Here is a 21,801-nt window from a genome sequence, read left to right as displayed (position 1 = left end):
CTGAGGTTTTGGTCGCCTTTAGCAGACCAAACTACCTGGTCAATAGGTAGTACCAGACAGTTACCAGTTTTCACATCTAAAGCTTTTCCTATTTATTCAGCTAATATCTGTTATACACCTAATAGTTGACACTTCGTTCCTTGTCATAACAAATTAACTCGTGGATAAAAGTGGGAAGGGGCTTAAGAATATGCCTTTGACCTATATTAGTTTTTTCATTGCCATTTCACAATGCCCAATGCAGTATTATCCAATGTAGCATACAGTCAACTGTTTCATTGACTATACTGCATTTGAATTATTGACATTTTTCATGTCTTAATCTTTTTCTCTAGAAACCAAATTTTCTCCATTGTTAGCATGATAACTGTATGGTAAAACAGAATTTTCAATTTAAGTGTTTTGTTTTTTTTTCCCCCCATTGGACTTTGCTTGCTGATTAAAGCCTTTAACAATATAATTAAAAGTAATTTAAATAGGTAATTAGACAATGTTATAGTTTCCAGAAATACATTCCTTTAAACAAAGCATCCATCATTTAGAAATGTAATTTATCACTGGGTTACTGATACAAATACAATTATATGTTAAATGATAGAAAGAATCTACAAATCAACTCTAGTTCTCTGTAAAACTTGCCATATTGAATAATTGTAGAAGGGCCAAAGGAGACACATGGAAAATTTGGGTCTCCACATTCTAGTTGGCTTTGTAACTGTCTAGTGTCTGATTCTAAATCATATATTTGACAGTTAAGACCCCAATTAAATCTATGTTTATATACACATGTTTTGACAAAATTGACTCATGAGTTTAATAAACCAAATTGTCCACTTATATTCACACAAATGCTTTGACTGTATGATTTGCTTGTTTTATTTCTTTGTTAAATTAACTTTTTTAAAGTTAATTTAGCTTAATTGGTTAACAGATATAGCCAGATAATTCAGTGTTTGGAAGTAGCTGCAACATGATTCTTTAAATGGTTATACCAAAGTTAAAAAGTAAATTATCTCTTAGAAAATGCTCAAATATTTACTGTAAAAATTCTGGAAAATTCTGATTTCAAGGACCTTTTATAAAAAATAAACCTCTGTGATACTATTTAAACTGACCAAAATCATGAAACTTAATCCCCAAATTAGAACATTTCATTATTCAATAATTCCGTTATTGAAATTACTAAATACATCAATGAAAATATTCTCAATATTAAAAAGGACTTTTTGTTTAAACAACATCTAACTTCTGAATGATAGGTAAACAAGGATATTTTATTTTAGGAACAATAGAAATGCACATTTCAGAAATTAAGTATATTTCTCTTATAAGACTATCCTGTCAATATGTTGACTCAAGATTTAACATTAAAAATAATGTTACAACCACTTCTAATTATGTAAACTCTCTTTGATCATTGCTGTGAATGTGCTAGATTCTTGTGTGTGTTTGCTGAGAGAAAGAGAGAGAGAGAGAGAGAGAGAACACAAACAAGATTTTGAAGACAACCAGAATGGAATTAACTGTATAGTGCAGGTTCAGAACTTTAATAAGTGACTTGCTCAGAAGTTATACATGGGGTCTATTGTACAGTTTTAGTTTTTCCAAAATGCTATATAACTAATGTCATTCTCAATTTTGAAATAGGTACAGTTTTACAAACCAAATCAATATTTTCTCGATGTCTCAAGTGAAACTATATCAATAAAATTCATCTTTCTCTACCCTCACTCCTTTTACTCCCTTGCTTCTCTTCTCCTTTTTTTTCCTTTCATATTTCATGCTTAGTAAAAAAACAACAAGAAAAGTTGCATATGTTTATTTAAATGCATGTTTAATGTATGTGCACATTAGTGAGTTAATTATCAATGCAAATTTATAGCTATCCTGGAGCTCTAAAATTAATTCTCTTATGTGGAAATCAACTTATTGAATGGTTAGTAAACAATTTAAAATTTCAGTTACATGTAATTTAAAAGAAGAATTGTTGAGTTTTTACCATTAAACATTTGACTTTCTTCCAATAATGCACTGATTATATTCACAGTCTTGGATTATGAAACTGCAAAACCTGACATGAAAAATAGATAGTTGGATGTATAAAAACTAAATATGTGTATATGCTCAGTAAACATGTAAAACCAAACAGAAAACTTGAAAAAACATTATCCACAAATATAAAGAACGAGTTTTCAAATTTCTTGATATATAAAAAACTTTTACAATGCGAACTATGAATAAATGTGACCAAGCAATTCAGAAATTAAAGAAATATGAAGGATCAAAAGCATGAAAATATATTTCATTGTACAAATAAAACAGTGAAAATTAAAATAAGTTCATTATTTCCTTCTTTGTCTATCACATTGGCAAATTTGAAAGAATTGATGAATGTACTTTTGAAGAGAAAAGTACTGCTGGTGGAAGTGTACATTTTTATTAAAATTTTTGAACATTTAGTTGTTGATATTTGCCAAACTTAAAATATATATCCCCTTTGATTCAACAATTTCATTTATATTTTGATCATTATACTTTGTTTCAAAATGTTATAGCCAAGGTACATAATATGTTCATATTTCTTTGAAGTATTATGCCACAGAAACACTGGAATAGTCCTAAATGCCCATCAACATAAGACCAATTAAATAATATTGTATATGTATATATAATACATCCATTAAACGTGAGGAATACGATATAGAATTGAAAATGTTTGCATCATACATTGTTAACTTAATAAATAACATAAGTCAAGATATGAAACAATAAGTGTAGTTTGATATGACCTCAGTCAAGTTTGCTTGAGTAAAAAAGAAGAGTGGTGGGAGGAAACATGTCTATTTGGTTTTTTTGCAGAAAATTCTAATAGGAAGGTTACTACATTATTAACTGGTAACCTCTTGGCACTGGGGGAAACGTGAGGGGAGGGAAATTAAGGGAAATTTAATTTTTCTCCATACACAATTTGTTTTCTTAAAAAACATTCATTATTTGTATAATTAAGTCCTAAAGTATACAGATTATGTTAACTGCTACTTAAAACGTTAAAATTGTGTTCTAAAATTGAAATAGACTATTTAAATAAGTATACATAAACTCAAGAGCAAAACACATTTTTAGTGATGGTTTGCATGAGAAACAAAACAACATACACACATAATACCCCTGAGGTTTATTTGATAATATTACTCAGCAAATTGGATGATATTTCTATGTAGTCTACCTCACATACCAGCCAAAGTTTTAGAAAACCTGGAGTGCTTTTTTCCATTTATAAGGCAAAACCTGTTAGATCAAGTTTTTAAGAAATACCTGCTATTTTTAGAATACATAGTAACAACAACAAAAAACCCTAAAGTTACTAAATTGAGAGATACTCTATTTTAAAGTTATGAATTGCGACTGCTTTATTCCTTGGTATTAGTTTACCCTAAACGCTGAAAAAACCAACGCATGTACTTTTACTTTGTATGTAGTAAAGAGAACTTACATTTTTCTTCTTCCTCTTTCCGTTAGCTTTCAGCCGCGCCCCAATACCAATGGCTGTGGTCCGCAGAGAGCTCTCCTGTGAGAGCTACCCCATAGAGCTCCGCTGTCCAGGTACCGATGTCATCATGATTGAAAGTGCCAACTATGGGAGGACTGATGACAAAATCTGTGACTCTGACCCTGCTCAGATGGAGAATATACGATGTTATCTCCCAGATGCCTATAAGATTATGTCTCAAAGGTATGATACTTCTAATATTCTTTTCTTTGTGCATTTATAATATAAATTCTTGACATTTATCTGTGTGTAAGAATATAAACAGTATTGTGTTATTTTAGGATAATCTGAACTACCTTTTCGATATCAAATTATTCCACATATCACTAAAATTCTGGTGTTAGAAATTGCAAAGGGCATTTGGAAATTATTAACCTTTATTAACTTTCATGGTCTGCTTTATGTTCTCTGGAACTGGGTACATTAGATAAGAAACTAAATTTATTTTTCACAGTTTTCAAAAGCAGAATTTTATAATTTTCTCCAGAAATTTCAGAAAAATTATTTTACTGCAAAAAGTTATTTTCTATCAGTGTAAGAAAAGATTAAAAAATAAATTAACAGGCAATTTTTATAGTCATTAATCAAAATACAGTATAGTAAAATACTATTGATTAAAGATTACTGGCCTTGGAAACAATGAAAGAACTATTCCTTTGATAACTAATATATGTTAATTCATTTAAAACCTTTAAGCTTTCTAAAATATTACTATATAACAATAATATAAATTAAAACACCATATAATATCACAAGATCTTCAACTCTAGATAGAGTGGTCAATAGGAATCCATAGTATAGAAGTTTTAAATTACATTCAAGTTTCTTGAAAAATTAGCTAAATATTAAATATGTTTTTAGTATTTGTTCACTATTACTATGATTTCTCAGAAATCAGAGAGGAGTTCGTTCATTTAATATAAGCCTGCTTGCTTTCAGTTTGCTCACAAAATTAATTTTAATCAATAAATGATTTATTTAGTGAATTTATTTTTTCGTTAGTAATTCTATTTAGGCATTTCTTTTTTTCTATTGTTTTCTATTCTTAAAATATGGAGGACATTTCAGGAGATGCAAAAATAAACAAATTGAAGTATAAAAACAAGAACAGTAGGTTTCAAGAATTACCTTTCTTGTGTGTAAGAAAGCCTGCCTTATTTTTAACCTTTTGTCTACTTGATATACTTAATATTCTGAAAGTATTTTTGTGCGTGCTTAATAAGTGGATAGGGTGAATATCTTATTTTTTATAAATTGCTGTTTTATCAATTATTAAAAGAAATTTTAACATGCCGATTTTCTGAAGATCGAAGTATCTGAGATATAGTGTACTTGAAGGATAATGGCCTAAACCCTGGGGGCTGTTGTTTGTTTATTGCTAAAATGCTGGCTCATACTAAGGTGAGTGTTTATGAGAAATAAGATTTTAAAATTAGCGATATATTTGATTTTAGTTTAGGCGCATTTGGTTGTTGTTGTGCAGCTCTTTTGTTATATATTTGACATACCTCCACTTTGGTTAAATTTTCTGATGTTATGCCTAAAAGAAGTTGAATCATTTCATTGTATGTAGGTGTTGTAATGGTCTCTCAGGAGTGGTTTTCCATGAATAGTAAGGAGTGGGCACTTTATTTTTTTTCTGTCAGACCACTAAACATCGGAATCTTTAGAATCCATTTGGAGTGTTGGGTTAAGGAGATTCCGCTTCTCTGTGATTAGGTTTTCATTTAAAATGTAGCGGAAGCATTGACTTCACTAGCTCTTTGATCTCTGTATGATTTTCACTAAAATTGTGTTAATCCTTTCATTGATATTATTAATGGCTCCCAAAATAAGCCCTTAATCTTATAATTATTGCCAAAAAAGTCCTCTGGAGCTACTGAATTATATGGGATATGACTATAAAGTGACGAATCTGCGGAGTAAAATTGCTTTAAGCACCCTGAGTAAATCATTTGCGGAAGCCCTGCTGGTGGTTTCTCAAGTAAGAATTGTCACTTAGCTGAAATAACTGTGGTTAATTCTCTACAGAGGCAGGTTCTTTGCTTGTATTTGGACTCTTAAATGTACTGTATTTATACTTGTCCAAAATAAATGCTTTGATTCTTGGGGAAGAAGAAGTCCGGTTCCATCTTGTAAACTCCCAAGAGATGGGAGGTCCATGTTCAACTAAGCTGCTTTATAATGAACATTATTGTCATACCAATGACAGAATGTTAAATAATGCTAATAATTATAAGTTATGATATGGACATACCGTACAAAGAATGGTATGGACAGTTTATATGTGTTTGAATGAAAATCATGATGGAACATTTCTAATAGGTATCTTAGATAAATTATTGTGTTCTTTTTCATTTAAAATTCTAGAAACACTGTATCTCTAGCATGTCTGTAGATAGGAGGAGTATTAAGCATGTCTCTAGATAGGATTATTAATAAATAAATAAAAATTGTTATATTCTTGCATAACCTTGTTAAAAGGGCTTTATACCTTTCTTCAGCCTCATAAATTAGACAGATGTCACAGACAAGGACAGGCATGAAATGCTATTTATGCAATGTTTGCATATACATTGAGCAAATGCATAAATAAAACTGTATACTAACATGTTAGTTAAGTGTGAAAAACTGGGGACTTGATCAAAAAGGATATGGTGCTCAATTGCCACGTTTTCCCCCAGTAGAATATTCAATCTGATATCAGTTCTAGAAAAGCCTGTTTCCTCACTGCCTTTCAGATCGCACCTGGTCTTCTCAAATCCAAGTGTGTTCTCATGCCAATCTGTCCCCTACCCATTCCAAATTTTGTGTGCTTTCCTTCTTCTTTCATTATCCTACTAAAAGACTTGTTAAAATGTCAGAACACATGTATCCTTCTCAGAATTTCTAATCTCATTTATTATCATCTCCATCCATATGTATAGCGTCTGAACATTTATAAACCTGTATTATCACATTTTAGGCAGTTGCCTTGTCTAAATTGTAGGCTTCTAGAAACCAGATTTTCTGTTCATTTTGACTGAAAACTAACTTGGTATACGAGGTGTGATTAGAAAATACAGTGAATGTTTAAATTAGTTTATACATATATATTATATATTACATAGATATTATATATATTTATATATTACATATATATTTATATGAACTATATATTATATATTGTATTACATATATATTATATATTGCATATATGTTATATATATAATATTACATACTATATATATATATATTACAGTAAAAGATACATTGCCATTAATCCCCCCAAAAAAAATACTCCCCCTCACTTTGAACACACTTACCCATCATTCCTGCCACTTTCTGAAGCAGTTCTGGAAGTCCTGTTTCATGTCTTCTTTCATGTCTTTACTTCATCCTCCATCATGGTAATGCTCCCTGTCACATACTGCAATGTCTGTCAAATAAAAACACACAGCAATGTCTGTCAAATAAAAACATTATGATGTGTCCTCATCCACCTTATTCACTGGATCTGGCACCGTTCAACTTCTAGCTCTTCCCCAAAGTCAAAATGACCATGAAAGGAATACATTTTGAATCAATTCAGGACTTTGAAGCAGCCATGACAGCGCAACTAAAGACACTCACGAAAGAGGACTTCCAGAACTGCTGCAGAAAGTGGCAAGAACGATGGGATAAGTGTGCTCGAAGCGAAGGGGAGTATTTTGAGGGGATTAATGGCAAAGTGTCTTTTATTGTAATAATGTTTTGTAATTTAAACATTCACCATATTTTCTGATCCCACCTCATATAATGTTGTGTAAACGAACTTTAAAAAAATATGCTTTCCAGTGTTGTCATGCCACTTTAGAGCTTTCTTAACTGTATTATCTGAGTTTTTATTTCTTTTCATTTTATGTCAATACACTTTAGAGGGTTTAAAAAATAGTACATATAGCTTGAGAATCTAAGTGTGAAAAGGACTGTTGGCAAATGGCAACTGCAGAAATTTTGCATTTTAAATTCAGCATTTTAAATTACTCTGGAGTTCAGTGGATAAATAAGTGAGATGTGCTTCCTGCCACCAAAACTATGCTTGTTTTCTTTGTTGTTGTTTTTTTTGGTGTTTTTTTTTTTTGGCAGGGGAGGCTGTTGAAAACAAATAGTTATGTAATTTGTTCAATATTGTATTTTTATCTCATTTACATTGATTGAAGAGTTAAAAAATGGAGGAAGTCTCTTTCAGCTAAATGATATTAGGAAGTGTTCATTGGGAAGGAAGTGTTAAGCTAGTCCTTGAAGGATGGCAGCATTAGTGGATACCCAAGTGATAATAGATGTATATAAATGGATAAACACCAAAAATGAATACAGTGGAACAGCTTCCTTTCAATAACCCTTCATCCATCCTTTTCTGTCTTGGCTTCACAAGCTTATTGGTTTTCCACTGTGCACTGTTTAATCTCTCTAAGACCTCTTCTGATTGTGCCACTGCATGAGGCCAGTCCGCCACCTCTATGCCCCCAAGCCCTCTCCCAAGAGCTGTGGCACATCCTCTTAAGAAACCTTGATAATTCAATGACAAACTAGCTTAATGCAATTCCCTGGCCAATAAAAACTCATTTGGAGTCTTTATAAATTGGACATAAACTCCATCTATGTGTGGGAAGTTTGAATATCATAATATAGTAGCCTCATTCCAGCTTTTTATGACTCATATTTTAAATATGTGATATAACAGCCGACTTTATATAGAATAGCATATATTTTCTAATTCAATAGACATTTGTGGAGATGCACCATATATATATATATATATATATATATATATATATATATATATATATGTATCATGCAAAACAGGAAAATTGTAATAAGTGTACAACTCAATGAATTTTCAACGAACTTGTACAACTAACAACCAGATGAAAGTACAGAACATTAACAGACATCCGTCTACCTTGTGCCCTATACCAGTGATATACCCATTTGTGTGACGAATTGTCCCTATTCTGACTTAACACCCTAAGTTAGTTTTGCCCATTTTGCAATTTAAGTAAATGGATTCACATAGTATATGCTTCTTGTGTCTGACTTCTCTCATTCAATGCATTTTTTATACAACTTTATTGAAGCATTTTTATATATGACATAATTTACTCATTTCAAGTGTACAATATATTTTTAGAGAATTTATCAAGTGGTGCAACCATCACCTTAAAAGAGTTTTAAAGTATACGTATTACCATTACCACCATACCATTACTGATAAACTCTGTCTCCTTTCCCACCCTATACAATAACAAATCCATTTCCTATCTATAAATCTATCCTTAATACATTATTTTTTAGGCTGAAAAAACAAATATTTGAAATCAAGTTAACTTTAGTGAGCTTTTCAGTGAGGACAATATCAAAGAAATATTAGCAGTTATTTCTGGAGACATGTAAATAAATACTGTGTTTCCCTGAAAATAAGACCTAGCTGGACAATCATCTCCAATGCGTCTTTTGGAGCAAAAATTAATATAAGACCCAGTCTTATTTTACTGTAATAAAGACCGGGTCTCGTATAATATAATATAATTTAATATAATATAATGTAATATAATATAATGTAATATAATATAATGTAATATAATATAATACCCAGTCTTATTTTGCTGTAATACCCTTATTATTATATAAGACTGGATCTTATGTTAATTTTTGCTCCAAAAGGCGCATGCATTAGAGCTGATTGTCTAGCTAGGTCTTATTTTCGGGGGGAAATGGTATGTTGTTTGCATTTTGAATTATCTTAGAACCAAAGATCACGAATCTAGACATTTAAATAATGTCATCCTTAGAGTTTTCTATCAAGTAGAGATGTTAAATGTATAAAGTTGGAGTATTTTTTCTAAGTGAGTGATAGATGTTTAATGTATAAAGTTGGAGTATTTTTTCTATCTAAGTGAGTGATCTAACTTCTTTTAGCAGTATTTTAGTGATATTACATTTTCACATGTCATAGTCACATCAGGAAAATGCGAAGAAAAAAAAAGGATGGAGAGAAAGAATTGTTTCTCACGTTGCTGAAAAAGTGATATTTCAGTTTATGTCAGTACCTCTGCAGGGGATTTTACAGCTTACAAAAGATTTTGTTTTTTGTTGTTTTCATTCCTGGTGAAGTTAGAAATTCTTTCAAGAGCAGTAGAAGAAGAAATGCCAGTGGCAATTTTTGTATGTACATTGTTTAGTAAATGTATTGCAATAACTATGTGTATATACATGAGTTTTTCAACATGAATGTTCTCCTTTGCTCCTTTGACGGATTCCATTCCATTATGATCTTATATTTCTCTAATAAATTGTACCAGATCAGAAACAATTCCTTATGTAAGGGACTTATCCATTGAATTCGTGTTCTTTGCAGTAAAAAGAACAGATAGATATAGAAACTATACACATATAACTCTGTGCCTGTAGGATCATTGTTGTGTGTATGTTTATTAAATAAAAATAATAATAAAAAAGAGAGGAAATTAAGGAACAAAGGAAATTGACTCCCATTTCCGAAACCCAAATATAGAGAATATGGAAAAACAGGAAAGTTTCTATCTGGAGTGCATTTCTCTAATCTTATCTAATGTTTTTTTCTCTCTGCAATTCTGAGAATATATTTTAATAATATCCTGTAAAATGCTTCCTGATCCTCCTTGCTATTAATTTAATTTTGAGTGGAACTGTATGTTACATATGTGTAGTTCGAAATTTAAAAATTTAATAAATGATTCAAATATTTCAGGATAGCTTAGGGTAAAAGCTAAAGGGAGTTGTGTTGGTTGTCTCTTATGGGCCATAGGAGATATGAACCTTTTGTGCAGCCATTCTCGAAGCGTGGTTTCTGGACATTCAGAATCCCTGAGTCTTTTCCAGGATTTCCAGAAGACCAAATCTATTTTCATAACAACACTGAGATATTATTTTCCTTTTTCATTGTATAAGATATACAATGGTGCAAAGATATACTGGTGGTGCAAAAGAATAGTGTGTAAACCTGCTGACGTCTTAGCAGGGATCAAGGCAGTGGCGACAATGTACTTTAAAACATTTCTCAGTTTTCATTTTTAACATGGTGAATATCAATAGGTATAACTACATAAACTGATAGTCTTTGTGAATCTTAATAACTTTAAGAATTAAAGAGGTCATGAGACAAAGTAGGAGAATTAATGCTACTGCAAATAAATTTTTTTTCACTTCTACTTTTTGGCTGAACATTAGTCATTTATGATGTGTTGTCATTATTTTTACATTGCATAATACTCATTCTATTTTATTTAAATTCATCTGTTATTTTTCTATGAGTGAATTATTTTTGAGGAGAAGACTGTCAGTATGTTGTATCGTAGTCTCTGATAATACACAGCCGAATGAGAATTAGAACCTTTATAACCTGAAAATTACTGTGTCGTTTCTGTTCAGATACTCATGCAGTTAATCTTTCATAAAATTATAACAAAAACTGCTTAAAATTAAAAATATAATGTTAAAAACAATAGAAATTTACATTAGCTTATTTTTAAATGGAATATATCACATAAATTAATAGTACTGGGCAGGGGAAAGCCCAGCCATAATATTATTCTAAACACAAAAATGTTGGAGGAAGTAAATTTATAAGTACATACCGTGCTTACCCAAAAATAAGACCTAGCCAAACCATCAGTTCTAATGCGTCTTTTACAGCAAAAAGTCATATAAGACCCAATCTTATTTTACTACAAGACCAGGGCAATATTGTCTGCTTGTCCAATGAATAAAATACTTTTTGACCAATATGTAAAAAAAAAAGACCAGGTCTTATAATATAAGACAGTGTATAATATAATATAATATAATATAATATAATATAATATAATATATTATAATACCGGGTAATATAATAATATACAATACAATACAATATACTATACTATAATATAACATAACATAACAATATAATATAATATAATATAATATAATATAATATAATATAATATAATATAATATAATACTGGGTATAATATAATATATAATACTGGTCTTATATAATATAATGTAATGTAATGTAATATAATATAGTATAACATAATATAATATAGTATATAATGTAACACCAAGTCTTATATAAATTTTTCCACAAAAGACGCATTCGAGCTTATGGTCTGGCTATATCTTATTTTTGGGGAAACACGTATATGTTGGAAAAAAAGGTTTTTAATTTTAAAGGATCATTGATTTTAATTATCTTTTTAAAATAGTCAATCTTGTAAAGACAGAGTTTTAGAAGTTTGGGTAGCTGTTTACTGGTATGCTTTAAATTTTCTGAATTCTTTTTAATTTGTCAGTGTTAGTGGTAGCTCCAGTGAATTTAGCCATTAGTAAATGCATTGCCAAACAGACTAAACATAGTAATCCTAATAGAGACTTAATACAGTTAGAGCTGGTCAGATAGATTTACCTGGAACTTGTCTTGGTTCACATTTGATATATATAACATAAGAACCTTTTTTTTTTTTTCATTTACGGCAAATGATTAACTTAGCTGTTTCCCACCTCCAGCTTTTTAGAGATAAGTTTTCCTGTTTCCCACCTCCAGCTTTTTAGAGATAAGTTTTCACTCCCTGGTCAGTCTGTAGAACTCAACATCTTGTTGAAAATATTTATAAGATGTTACTGAAAAAGGAAAGATAAAAAGCTTCTGAAAATTAGAGGATATTGCATGAAAATACTTGAGGTAATTATCTTGATTATTGTTTAAATCCAAATGGAGAAGAACTAAGCAGTTTATGAACATAGATCTGCCACTGATTTAGTGTGCTATCCACTGGACTCTGGAGAAAAAATAATTATAGTGGTAGTTAGCAGACATTCAGAATACATACCACAGTTTCTCTGTCATTACAATGATTTTAAAGATTTCTGGGCTATTGGCTGAGCAGGTCCCAAAGTATTTTGACGGCCTTTCATTTTTCGTTTTGTGATGAGGAGATGAGTTACATGGAGTTTAAGAAATTTACCTGAAATTACTTACTTAATATATGATAGCACAAACATGCAGCTGCTCTCTTTAGGTACAAAGCCTATGATTTCTTTTACCATTTTTTTTTCTTTTCAAACAGAATAAATTTTGATACAAGGAAAGGTCTTTATTCACTTTTTTTTAGTGCATTAGAAAAAGCAAGTGAAAGATTCAAATCCATCCATAAGTTATATAATTCAATCTGTTTTTGTTTTGTTTTTTAAATTTTTTCCTTTTTGATTTATTTATTTTTACTTATTTATTTATCCAATACCACCTTGATGTACAAAAAGGATTGAGGTGGTTGAAAGTTACAAGACACTGACATTTGGATCTAGAGATGGAAAAAGACAAGTGTTGTAAGCTCTTATACCAGCAGGATAGAGATGGTGACAAAAGAAGTAGAGGTAGGTGGGCCTGGAGAGGCCATGCCCTCCCAAAGGGACAGAGCCTTGGCTTCAGCAGGCTGCTGCTTGCAGGGAAGGAATGCATAAGGAATGCTGGATCTAATTTCAAAGGATGGCAGAAATGAAGATTTCCTGTCTTATAAATAAAAGAAACTCAATTTTTTAAGATCCTCAGGTTTGAATCTCTGATGTTAGAAGTCAGGTAGTGGTTTTCTTTGGAGGTGTGGGGATGACCACGTATGGTGTGGGGGTGGTGCATGAGAGGGATTGCTGGAACATTCTGTGCCTTGATCTGGCCTGGTTATATGAGTATGTGCAATTGGTGAACAACAAGAAACCAAGCTTACAAAATAGATCAATGTAGTCATTTAGTGTCATCTTTAGGAAACTATCCTTTCCTTGCCATTGGACTATTGAGGTAGTTTTCCTTTAGCTGTAATATTCAGGATATAATGTACTTGAATAAATAGGGAGCATATTCATTTGTTATTAATAATAATACTTGTTAACATTTACTGTGTGCTTTTTATTTGCTATATACTCTGGTAAAGAATTTGGGTTTCATTGTTTTATTCTTCCCCATAACTATGAAATACATATTGAGATCACTTCCATTTTGCCAGTGAGATCATTAAAGCACTTAGAAATTTACTTGCTGATTAGTTTAAACCAACACACAGGCTTATTTGAGAGATGTGGGACTTTATTTAGTATTGCAAGGATTATTAAATTATGAAGTTTTAAGAATAGTTAAAAACTGCTCCTGATCATGATAATGATGGTGAGAAAAGATACTCATTTCCTCTCAAACATTCAACCAAATATTGGATTGATTTGGCTCAGGTTTTATCAGTATTCAATTACAGCCATACCAAATTTGATAGAAACAATTTAATTATTGTGAATCTGAAACTCTCCAGGCCCTAAACCCCGTTTTTATTTGAATCAATTATGTTTATAAGGTGTTTTGGATGATGTAATGATTCTTAGAAAAATAAGCATTGATAGAACAGAGCTAATTGCATTACTCTATATTTCCAAACCATATATTAGCACTTATTTATTGAGAATTTCCTATGGGCCAGACAATGTTCTAAGCACTTTGTATGAATTAACTCATCTAATTATTTTCTCATTCCCATGAAATGGATACTATTGTCATCCCTACCTCACTGATAGTGAACTAAAGAAAGTTTAAGTAACACAGTGATTGGGAATTTGCAATTTTAAACTAGGCAGTCCAGGTCCAAAGTCCATGTTAACTACAATTTATTGCCTTGTGAGCCATATCTAATAGGAGTATTGTTTTTAATAAATGGAACTGACCTAAGAAACAAGTATGAATTAATACTGAAAAGAAAATATGTGCATGTGTGTGTGTACCTATATGTTTACCCTCACATACATCTACAGTGTTAGTGGTTGGCTACTATTTTCATATACAAATTATGAGAACATGGCATGAAGCTTATTAAATTATATGGCATTTATTTTCTGCCTTACAATAAGTTTTCTGGCAAAAACACAAATATTTGTGGTGAAATTTATTTAGAAAAAAAAATCTATGAAATCATATTTTGTTATTTTTATAATTTTGGAATTATGGGAACAAAATTATCTACATGAATACTTCAGTAAAGATGAATTTACTTAGAATAACGGAATAAGTTGACATTTGCACGGTACATGGAAATAGAAGAAAATAGATGGCACGCTGTTTAAACTTTAGCATAGAGAGGACTCATGAGTTAGAAACTAAATATATCACATGAATACTTTTAAATACTTGCAAATGAGAAAATGTGTCATTCTTACTCAAACTTGAATGTAAATTTTTAAACAGCGTGACTCTTTACAATCAAAGCTTTTACTAAATAGGTTATAAAAATGAAGATGGATTGCTCTGTATTTGTACCATTCTATGGTAACTTTGTTTTACTATATATAGATCAGTTTATTCTTGTTTGTATTTAAATTTATTTTTTGTTTCCTGCAAGCACTCCATTATGCTGAAAACATATTGCTAAATTTGCCACAATGAATACTGTAGTAGACATGAGTTTGATTTGTTGTTTCTTTATTATTAAGACTATTACTAAATTAAAAAAAAATATATTCTGTGTAATACATTTTGAATTTTCCCATCATGTGGTGATGTGAATAGTTTAAGAGAAATGTTATTTCCCAAGTTCTTGGGGAATAACTGTTACTCTAATATTTGTTAATATGAAAAAGGCTTTAATGGCACTGGTTTTTGTAAAATCATGTATTTATTACATGTGTAGCAGAGATATATGTAAATCATATTTATTTGTAAAATGGTAAAAGCACAATATGTTTTTTCATGCATATTGGCTGATTTTGATATATACTATACATATGTGTGTTTTGACTTGAAAGACTTGAGGTCTTTCCAAAAATGCTAGCATCCATAATTATTAGTACTATCAATCATATGAAAATAAAAATTTGGATCTGTTTTTTGGACTTGTGAGTTTATTGTTGAAATAATATTTTGAAAAGAATGTAAATCTACAGGAATATTACATTATAAAAATAAGAAAACATCAAAAGTAATAAAGACAAGAGGATAGGTGCTTGTTACAAAAAGAGGAAACTAGATGGCTATGGGTTTGAAGGTGAGAAGATAATAATTGAACTGAATCGAACCTTTTTAGCTAAAATTACTGATGTTTAATTATTTAGAAACACTTTGATGTTTTCAAACCATCACCAATGACTCTCTGACTAAATCTGTATTTTATATTTAATTAATTTACTCCTGGATATTTGAATTTACATATCAAATAGTGTATGCTATTTTTATGTGAAAAATTTACGATAGTCCTCTACCAAAGTTGACATATTATTAAAGATAATAGGCTAATATTATCTCCTGATTTAGTAACATTGACTTTTTTGTTTCATTATAATAGTAGTTTTAGTTTTAGTTTCAGAATTATGCCTATGAAGCCTACCAAGCCTTGGTTATGTGCTATAGTACATAAGGGTTTCTGTTATAAGTGATATATGTAATATATGAGTTTCCCAGGTTATACCTACACATTTCTAACTTTACCTAAACACTAATTTTTATTATCTCATATCTCTCCCCAAACAAAAAATACTTCTCTTTTCATTAGAATATAGTATAAAAATACCTAAGCCCAGTTTACCATTTATAATGTTCTAGACAGTGATCTTATTTCTGTGTAGGTATTTTGGATATTAGGGTCACAAAAATGTACTTCTTTGTAAGTTAGTCTCTGCATAATTTGTCGTAATAAAAGACCTTTCACCTTTCCAAGTAATACAAGTAGATCATCCTTCATCCTTGCCTCAGGAGAGAAAGGATTCTGAATTACTTTCCAAGTTCAGTTCTAAAAAAATAACATACAATCTTTCAAATGACCTTATATTGAATCATTTTGTCCAGTAAAAGTTCTTTGCTGAAACATTAAAAAAAAAAAAAAAAAAAAAAAAGAAGGAACATACTGAGGATGGCCGGTTAGCTCAGTTGGTTACAGCAGGGTGCGCTTCACAACAAGGTTGCTGGTTAGATCCCCACATGGACCACTATGAGCTGCACCCTCCACAACTAGATTGAAACAACTATGTGACTTGGAGCTGATGGATCCTGGAAAAACACGCTTAAATAAAAGTTAAAAAAAAAAATACTACCACTATAACAACAAACATTATGTGTAGCATAATCTTTCACTTTAAGTCATAGAAGAGGAAAAGCATAAATTAATAAAAGCAGCACAAGCTCACATGGATATTGGACTGGAATATAAGCCTCCTCCAAAATCACAGAAAAATCTGTCTCAATGAAAGATGTTAAATACATAACATGTAGCTAAAATGTTTAAACATTAGTGCATATCAAGAAAAAATAATTCTTGATGTTATGTAGCGGAATACATATATGATGGCTGTAGTTGCATTCTAAAGGGATGTAAGCAACAAAAGACAAAACGAAGTTGCAACATAAATCTTATCCCCTACATTCTTTTATTCTGTTGTACCAGTTTCTTGTGGGAAATAATTGAAGAACATGGTGTTTTGATGACGGTAGCATGAACTCAATATATCCTTAGAGTAGCAGAGTTGAAACTGTTATGCCACTACTGTTGATATACATATGTGCGCGTGCGTGCGCGCGTACACACACACACACACACACACAAGTAAATGAGAACATAACTTCCGAGACATAAATGCATAGGATATTTATGATGTGTATTTATAGGATGCAGATTAATTTCAAGAAAAACATCAATGTATTTTCCCTGGAAATAGATAGTTACATAGTTAGCTAATGTTTCAAGATTTCAGAAGATATACTTTTTCTCTCATTTGTTAAGAAATAGAGGAGCATCTTATTAATTTATTTTATTTATTTACTTTTTAATTTTGTGTCAGAAAGATAGACCAGACATAATTATTTTACTTTGCTGTTGATAATATTTATGCTCAAACAGGTAACTTGATTAATCTAAGGTTAAAAGTTACCTGTGCCTTTTTGTTTTACATATAACTATGTAAATCTGTTTTCATCACCAGTTCATTTGGAAAGCAGAATGACTTGTATTTGTTATTATGAAATCAAAGTGTATCTTTCATTTATCGGCAAGTTTAAAAAAATTTAGTTTAAATTGTTGGAACTTATAATTGAAAAATAGAATATCCTAATTATAAGAGGAAACAAATTGCAAATGGGATAGTCGACAGTTGTATAGAGACTTTAAGAAAAATATGTTTCTTGGAGCTCCAAAATGATATGTGTTTTATGAAGATGTTTAGAAATCACTGTCTCCTCTTCAGATACTTATGCCTCATATTCTTCGTTCAGAGCACGTGCTTTCAAGTCTTTGCAGCTGACCTTGGTTTGAAATGCAAGCCATGTGTCTTGGTGCACATTGGCTCTCTGAGCAATTTAGAAGTAAAATACCTGCACTGAAGGCTCGTAATGAGGACAGAAGAATCTATCTTTTCCCACTTGTGTAGCACCACCGTGTTAAAGTGGTTATTATTATTGTAATGACTACAGGTATGCATGTATTCTATGTTATCGTCTAGTGTTGAATAAGAGGTGTCTTTCTGGACTTTGATAATTGTTTTTGATGTAAGTTGGAAGAGGTGTGTATAAAGAATTCCTGTCAGAAAAAAAAATCTCCAGTATGTCTTTGGCAATACATCAGCTGCATATTCTAAACAAGTATGATGTATAGATATTGTAAACTTTTTTTGCTCTACAATTTTTTAATTCTTTTATGACCTTCGGGTAAAGAGGTTTGGTTCTGGGAAAATCATTATAGCACATGAAGTTTACCTTTAAAACCAGATTATTTTATGTATGTATGTATGTATGTATGTATGTATGTATGTATGTATATATTTATGTTGTGGTGGTGGGTGCTTTCACTTTGAGTTGCAGGACCTCAGGCCTTACTTCTGTAGTCTCTCTTCTCCACCCCACTTTTTGCTTCGTACTTAAGAATGCCATCACGTTCTTAACTTTAAAATTATCTCGCTGATTTTGAATGTCATTAATAATTTCCAATTTTCAAATTTATCTTTCACCAAATGGGTCAAGATCTAGTAGGCCAATTCTAACAAACATAATTTTTATTTCCTTTCAAATGTCATGAGACAAACCCGTTGTTTTGTGTGTCTATTCAACAGGCCCTGGCAAAAATTACTCTTTATTGTTATTCTACCAGTTTTTGAAACTTATAGAACATGGTTTTATTTCTAATACCATACAGTCTGCAAAACATTTGTTTTCCTAATCAATCAATTTATATGTTAAACATAATTTATGAAAATATGAATGAGCTGTGTCAGTGAACTCAAATTATTAATTCTCATAAAGAGCAATACACTTTGACTATAAATTGCAGAAAAAAGTTTTTGCACATGTTAGATACTGTGTTCATGAAGCTCAAATAACCATGATTGAAACTAATGTAAATTTTATTTTTTCCTAAATTCCTTAGACCCTAAATGATATTGCAGACACACCTATTTACATACTAAGATTCATAAATATTCCAAATTAATTATTTCTGTTATACTTTGTGCCAGTGGTGGTAGTGGCTAGTCTGTCAGGGTTCCATTGTGGTTTTAAGCTAGAGGAAGCAAAGTAATTAATTTGGGAAAATTTTTTTCAGAGGTGAACGAAATTAAAAAAAAAAAGAATCTGTGTCTTTCTTAACAGATGAGTGGAAGCTCTATCATTTGCACATCATACAAACTACCGTAGCTAAGGGTTTCCATCATCCTGGCATCTTAAAGTGGTTCATATTTTTAAAAGCAGGTTGTTCAGTATTATTCCTTCCACATCATTATGAATATAACTTGTTAGATCATTTTAGTTTTAAATGAGATACATAGATTAAAAAACACACACACAAATATATAAATAAATAGAAGTATATTATTTCAGATAAATGAATAATCCTTGGAAAAGTTGGTCTTACAAGTTGCTTGATTCAGGCCTTCTTGTTTCATATCTGCTAACTCTGGGTTCCCTGCTTCCTTGGGCTTCCAGAAGGTGTCATCCTCGAACCCCCAGGAATCCCTGATTTTCCTTGTCATGGCTAGGGATGTTCCAAGACTCACTGTGCCCTAAGGAGAAGTCTCTATCTCTGCATGCCCAGCCAAATCCATTTATCCTGACTGCATCAGCTTGAGCTCACATCTCTAAGCAGTCACTTTGGTAGACAGTGGGATATATAGATTGTGTTAGACCTGTAGTTCTCAACTGGGGATGATTTTTGCCCCTCAGGGTATATTTGACAATGCCTGGAAACATTTTTGGGCCTTGCAACTGGAAGGGTGATGAAGCTGTCTTGTGTGAAGAGGCCAGGCTTGCTGCAAAATATTCTACAATGCACAGCATGACCTCTCAAGAACAAAAAGTTATCAAGACCCAAATGTGATGATGTCCATGTTGAGAATCGCTGCCTTGAGCCAATCAGCACCTACCCCAATCCCAGGTGAAGCACATGCCTAACAATGAGGGAAGAATGTGCACTTAAGGGAATTCTGTATGTTCTTGACAGAACACGAGCAGTAGATGCTGGGAAGATAATCAAAACTATCCATCCCCCTACTCCAAAGGTAATTCAGTGTTTTATGTGTAATATCACAAATGGTTTACCCTTTACTAGAAATAACAATGCTAGGTATAATACTGTATAATATGTTACAAATATAACAGAGGTTATTATTATTTTCAAAGTATTTTGCTTCCCACTGAGATGTTTATCTATATACTTACAAGAGGCTATATTTTCAGCCATGAAAATATCACAGGATTGGTAAGAAATGTTGCTTGGGAATGTCTCCAGAAATCATTCCTTTAAGGCTGATATTAAGTAATCAAATTTTGTAGGTTTTCTCTATTCTATTTGAGATATTTCAAAGAATAATCTTTGTAGATTTTTAGAGAAGGATGCCACAATGTCATTTCATTCTGGCAGTGTTGTTGAAAACATTTTGATAGACCACATAAGGAACAGTTACCCACACACTGTTTACATTAGTAATTAATAGAGAGAATTTTAGGAGAGATTATAGGCAATGTCATCACTCCAAAGTTTTCCTCTTAGTGAAATAAGCAGCACAGTGGGAGCAGCCAGCTAGCTGTGTTTTTGGACCCAGCAGGGTAAATTGTGGAATAGAAACTATTGTGTCAGAGGGAAAGGTTTGAATACAAAGTTTGCTGCTTGTGAAGATGATAAGTACTGCTGTTAAAGAAAAAAAAAAAAAAATGCTGTTAGGAAATGTCTCTTGGACGATCCAATCTAGGAGCTTAGAAAACTTCAGGGCTCTTTTCAAGTATGTATCTCCATGCATTTTCTACTACAATTGGGCATTTTGTGGGCTCAGAGACCAGAAAGCCTAAAAGGATGAAAATTTTCCTTTGCTACCATGTTTCTCCGAAAATAAGACTGGGTCTTACATTAATTTTTGCTCCAAAAGATGCATTAGGGCTTATGTTCAGGAGATGTCATACTGAAAAATCATTCTAGGGCTTATTTTCCAGTTAGGGCTTATTTTCGGGGAAACACGGTAGTGAAGACCCTCCTCCATAAAACTAGAACCAGAATTACTTAAGGTAGTTATTTTATATATACCCAGAGGTTTGGGAATAAAGTACTCATCTCTCAGCCCTCAGAATATTTTCAGAAAGAAACATTGAACAAGGTACAGCAGCCCTCTGAAAAATTAATCTTACTAACTGCCATTCCTCTTAGTTTCCTTCCTCCTTTTCCCCGACATCTGACGTTGGCACCAGTGGCTAAAAATGGTTCCACTACCAGCCAAAGCACATACCTAAAGGCAGGGGTAGTATGCCCAGTTAAGGTAAATCTATATGTTATTGACCGAGAGCAAGATAAATACATGCTGTGGAGATAATCAAAACTATCCATCCCCTACTCCAAAGGCAGTTCGGTATTTTATGTGGAACATCACAAAATGTTTTACCCTTTACTAGAAATAACAATGTCAATCACAAAGACTCAGCATGTCAGAATCACTGAGGTCTCTGCAGCACCACCTCCCCCCACAAAAACCAAACCAAACCCATCAAAGAAGACAAAAGTTGTCCCCACGTGGTGGTGCTTCAATTTTGAAAGAAAGCCAGTGCTTCTGCTTTCCTCTCGAAGCACTTAGGGCACTGGGTATCTTGGCAGCGAATTGGAGATCCTCCCTGCAAAAAGAGATATTTGGCACTGACTAAACTTGAAATCAGATTTTAGTTTTGTTGCACGTTTCGTTTCTAAGGCCTTTACCAATTCTCCCTCTTTTCATCACCGTTC

The 21,801-nt window shown here is 31.8% G+C and overlaps 1 protein-coding gene across 23 annotated transcripts in view; it reads left to right on the top strand.

Annotated features, from left to right (window-relative positions):
- Nucleotides 1-21,801, top strand: part of ADGRL3 (adhesion G protein-coupled receptor L3) — a 748,795-nt gene that overhangs the window by 344,289 nt on the left and 382,705 nt on the right. For all 23 annotated transcript variants that reach the window (XM_019743744.2, XM_019743750.2, XM_074324498.1 and 20 more), the window contains one exon: nt 3,520-3,733. In XM_019743744.2, the coding sequence (XP_019599303.2) occupies nt 3,520-3,733 (214 nt within the window). The remainder of the gene's footprint in view (nt 1-3,519; nt 3,734-21,801) is intronic.

Source organism: Rhinolophus sinicus, linkage group LG02 (assembly GCF_036562045.2).
Source record: "Rhinolophus sinicus isolate RSC01 linkage group LG02, ASM3656204v1, whole genome shotgun sequence".
NCBI lineage: Eukaryota > Metazoa > Chordata > Mammalia > Chiroptera > Rhinolophidae > Rhinolophus > Rhinolophus sinicus.
This window is presented reverse-complemented; position numbering and strand designations above follow the sequence as displayed.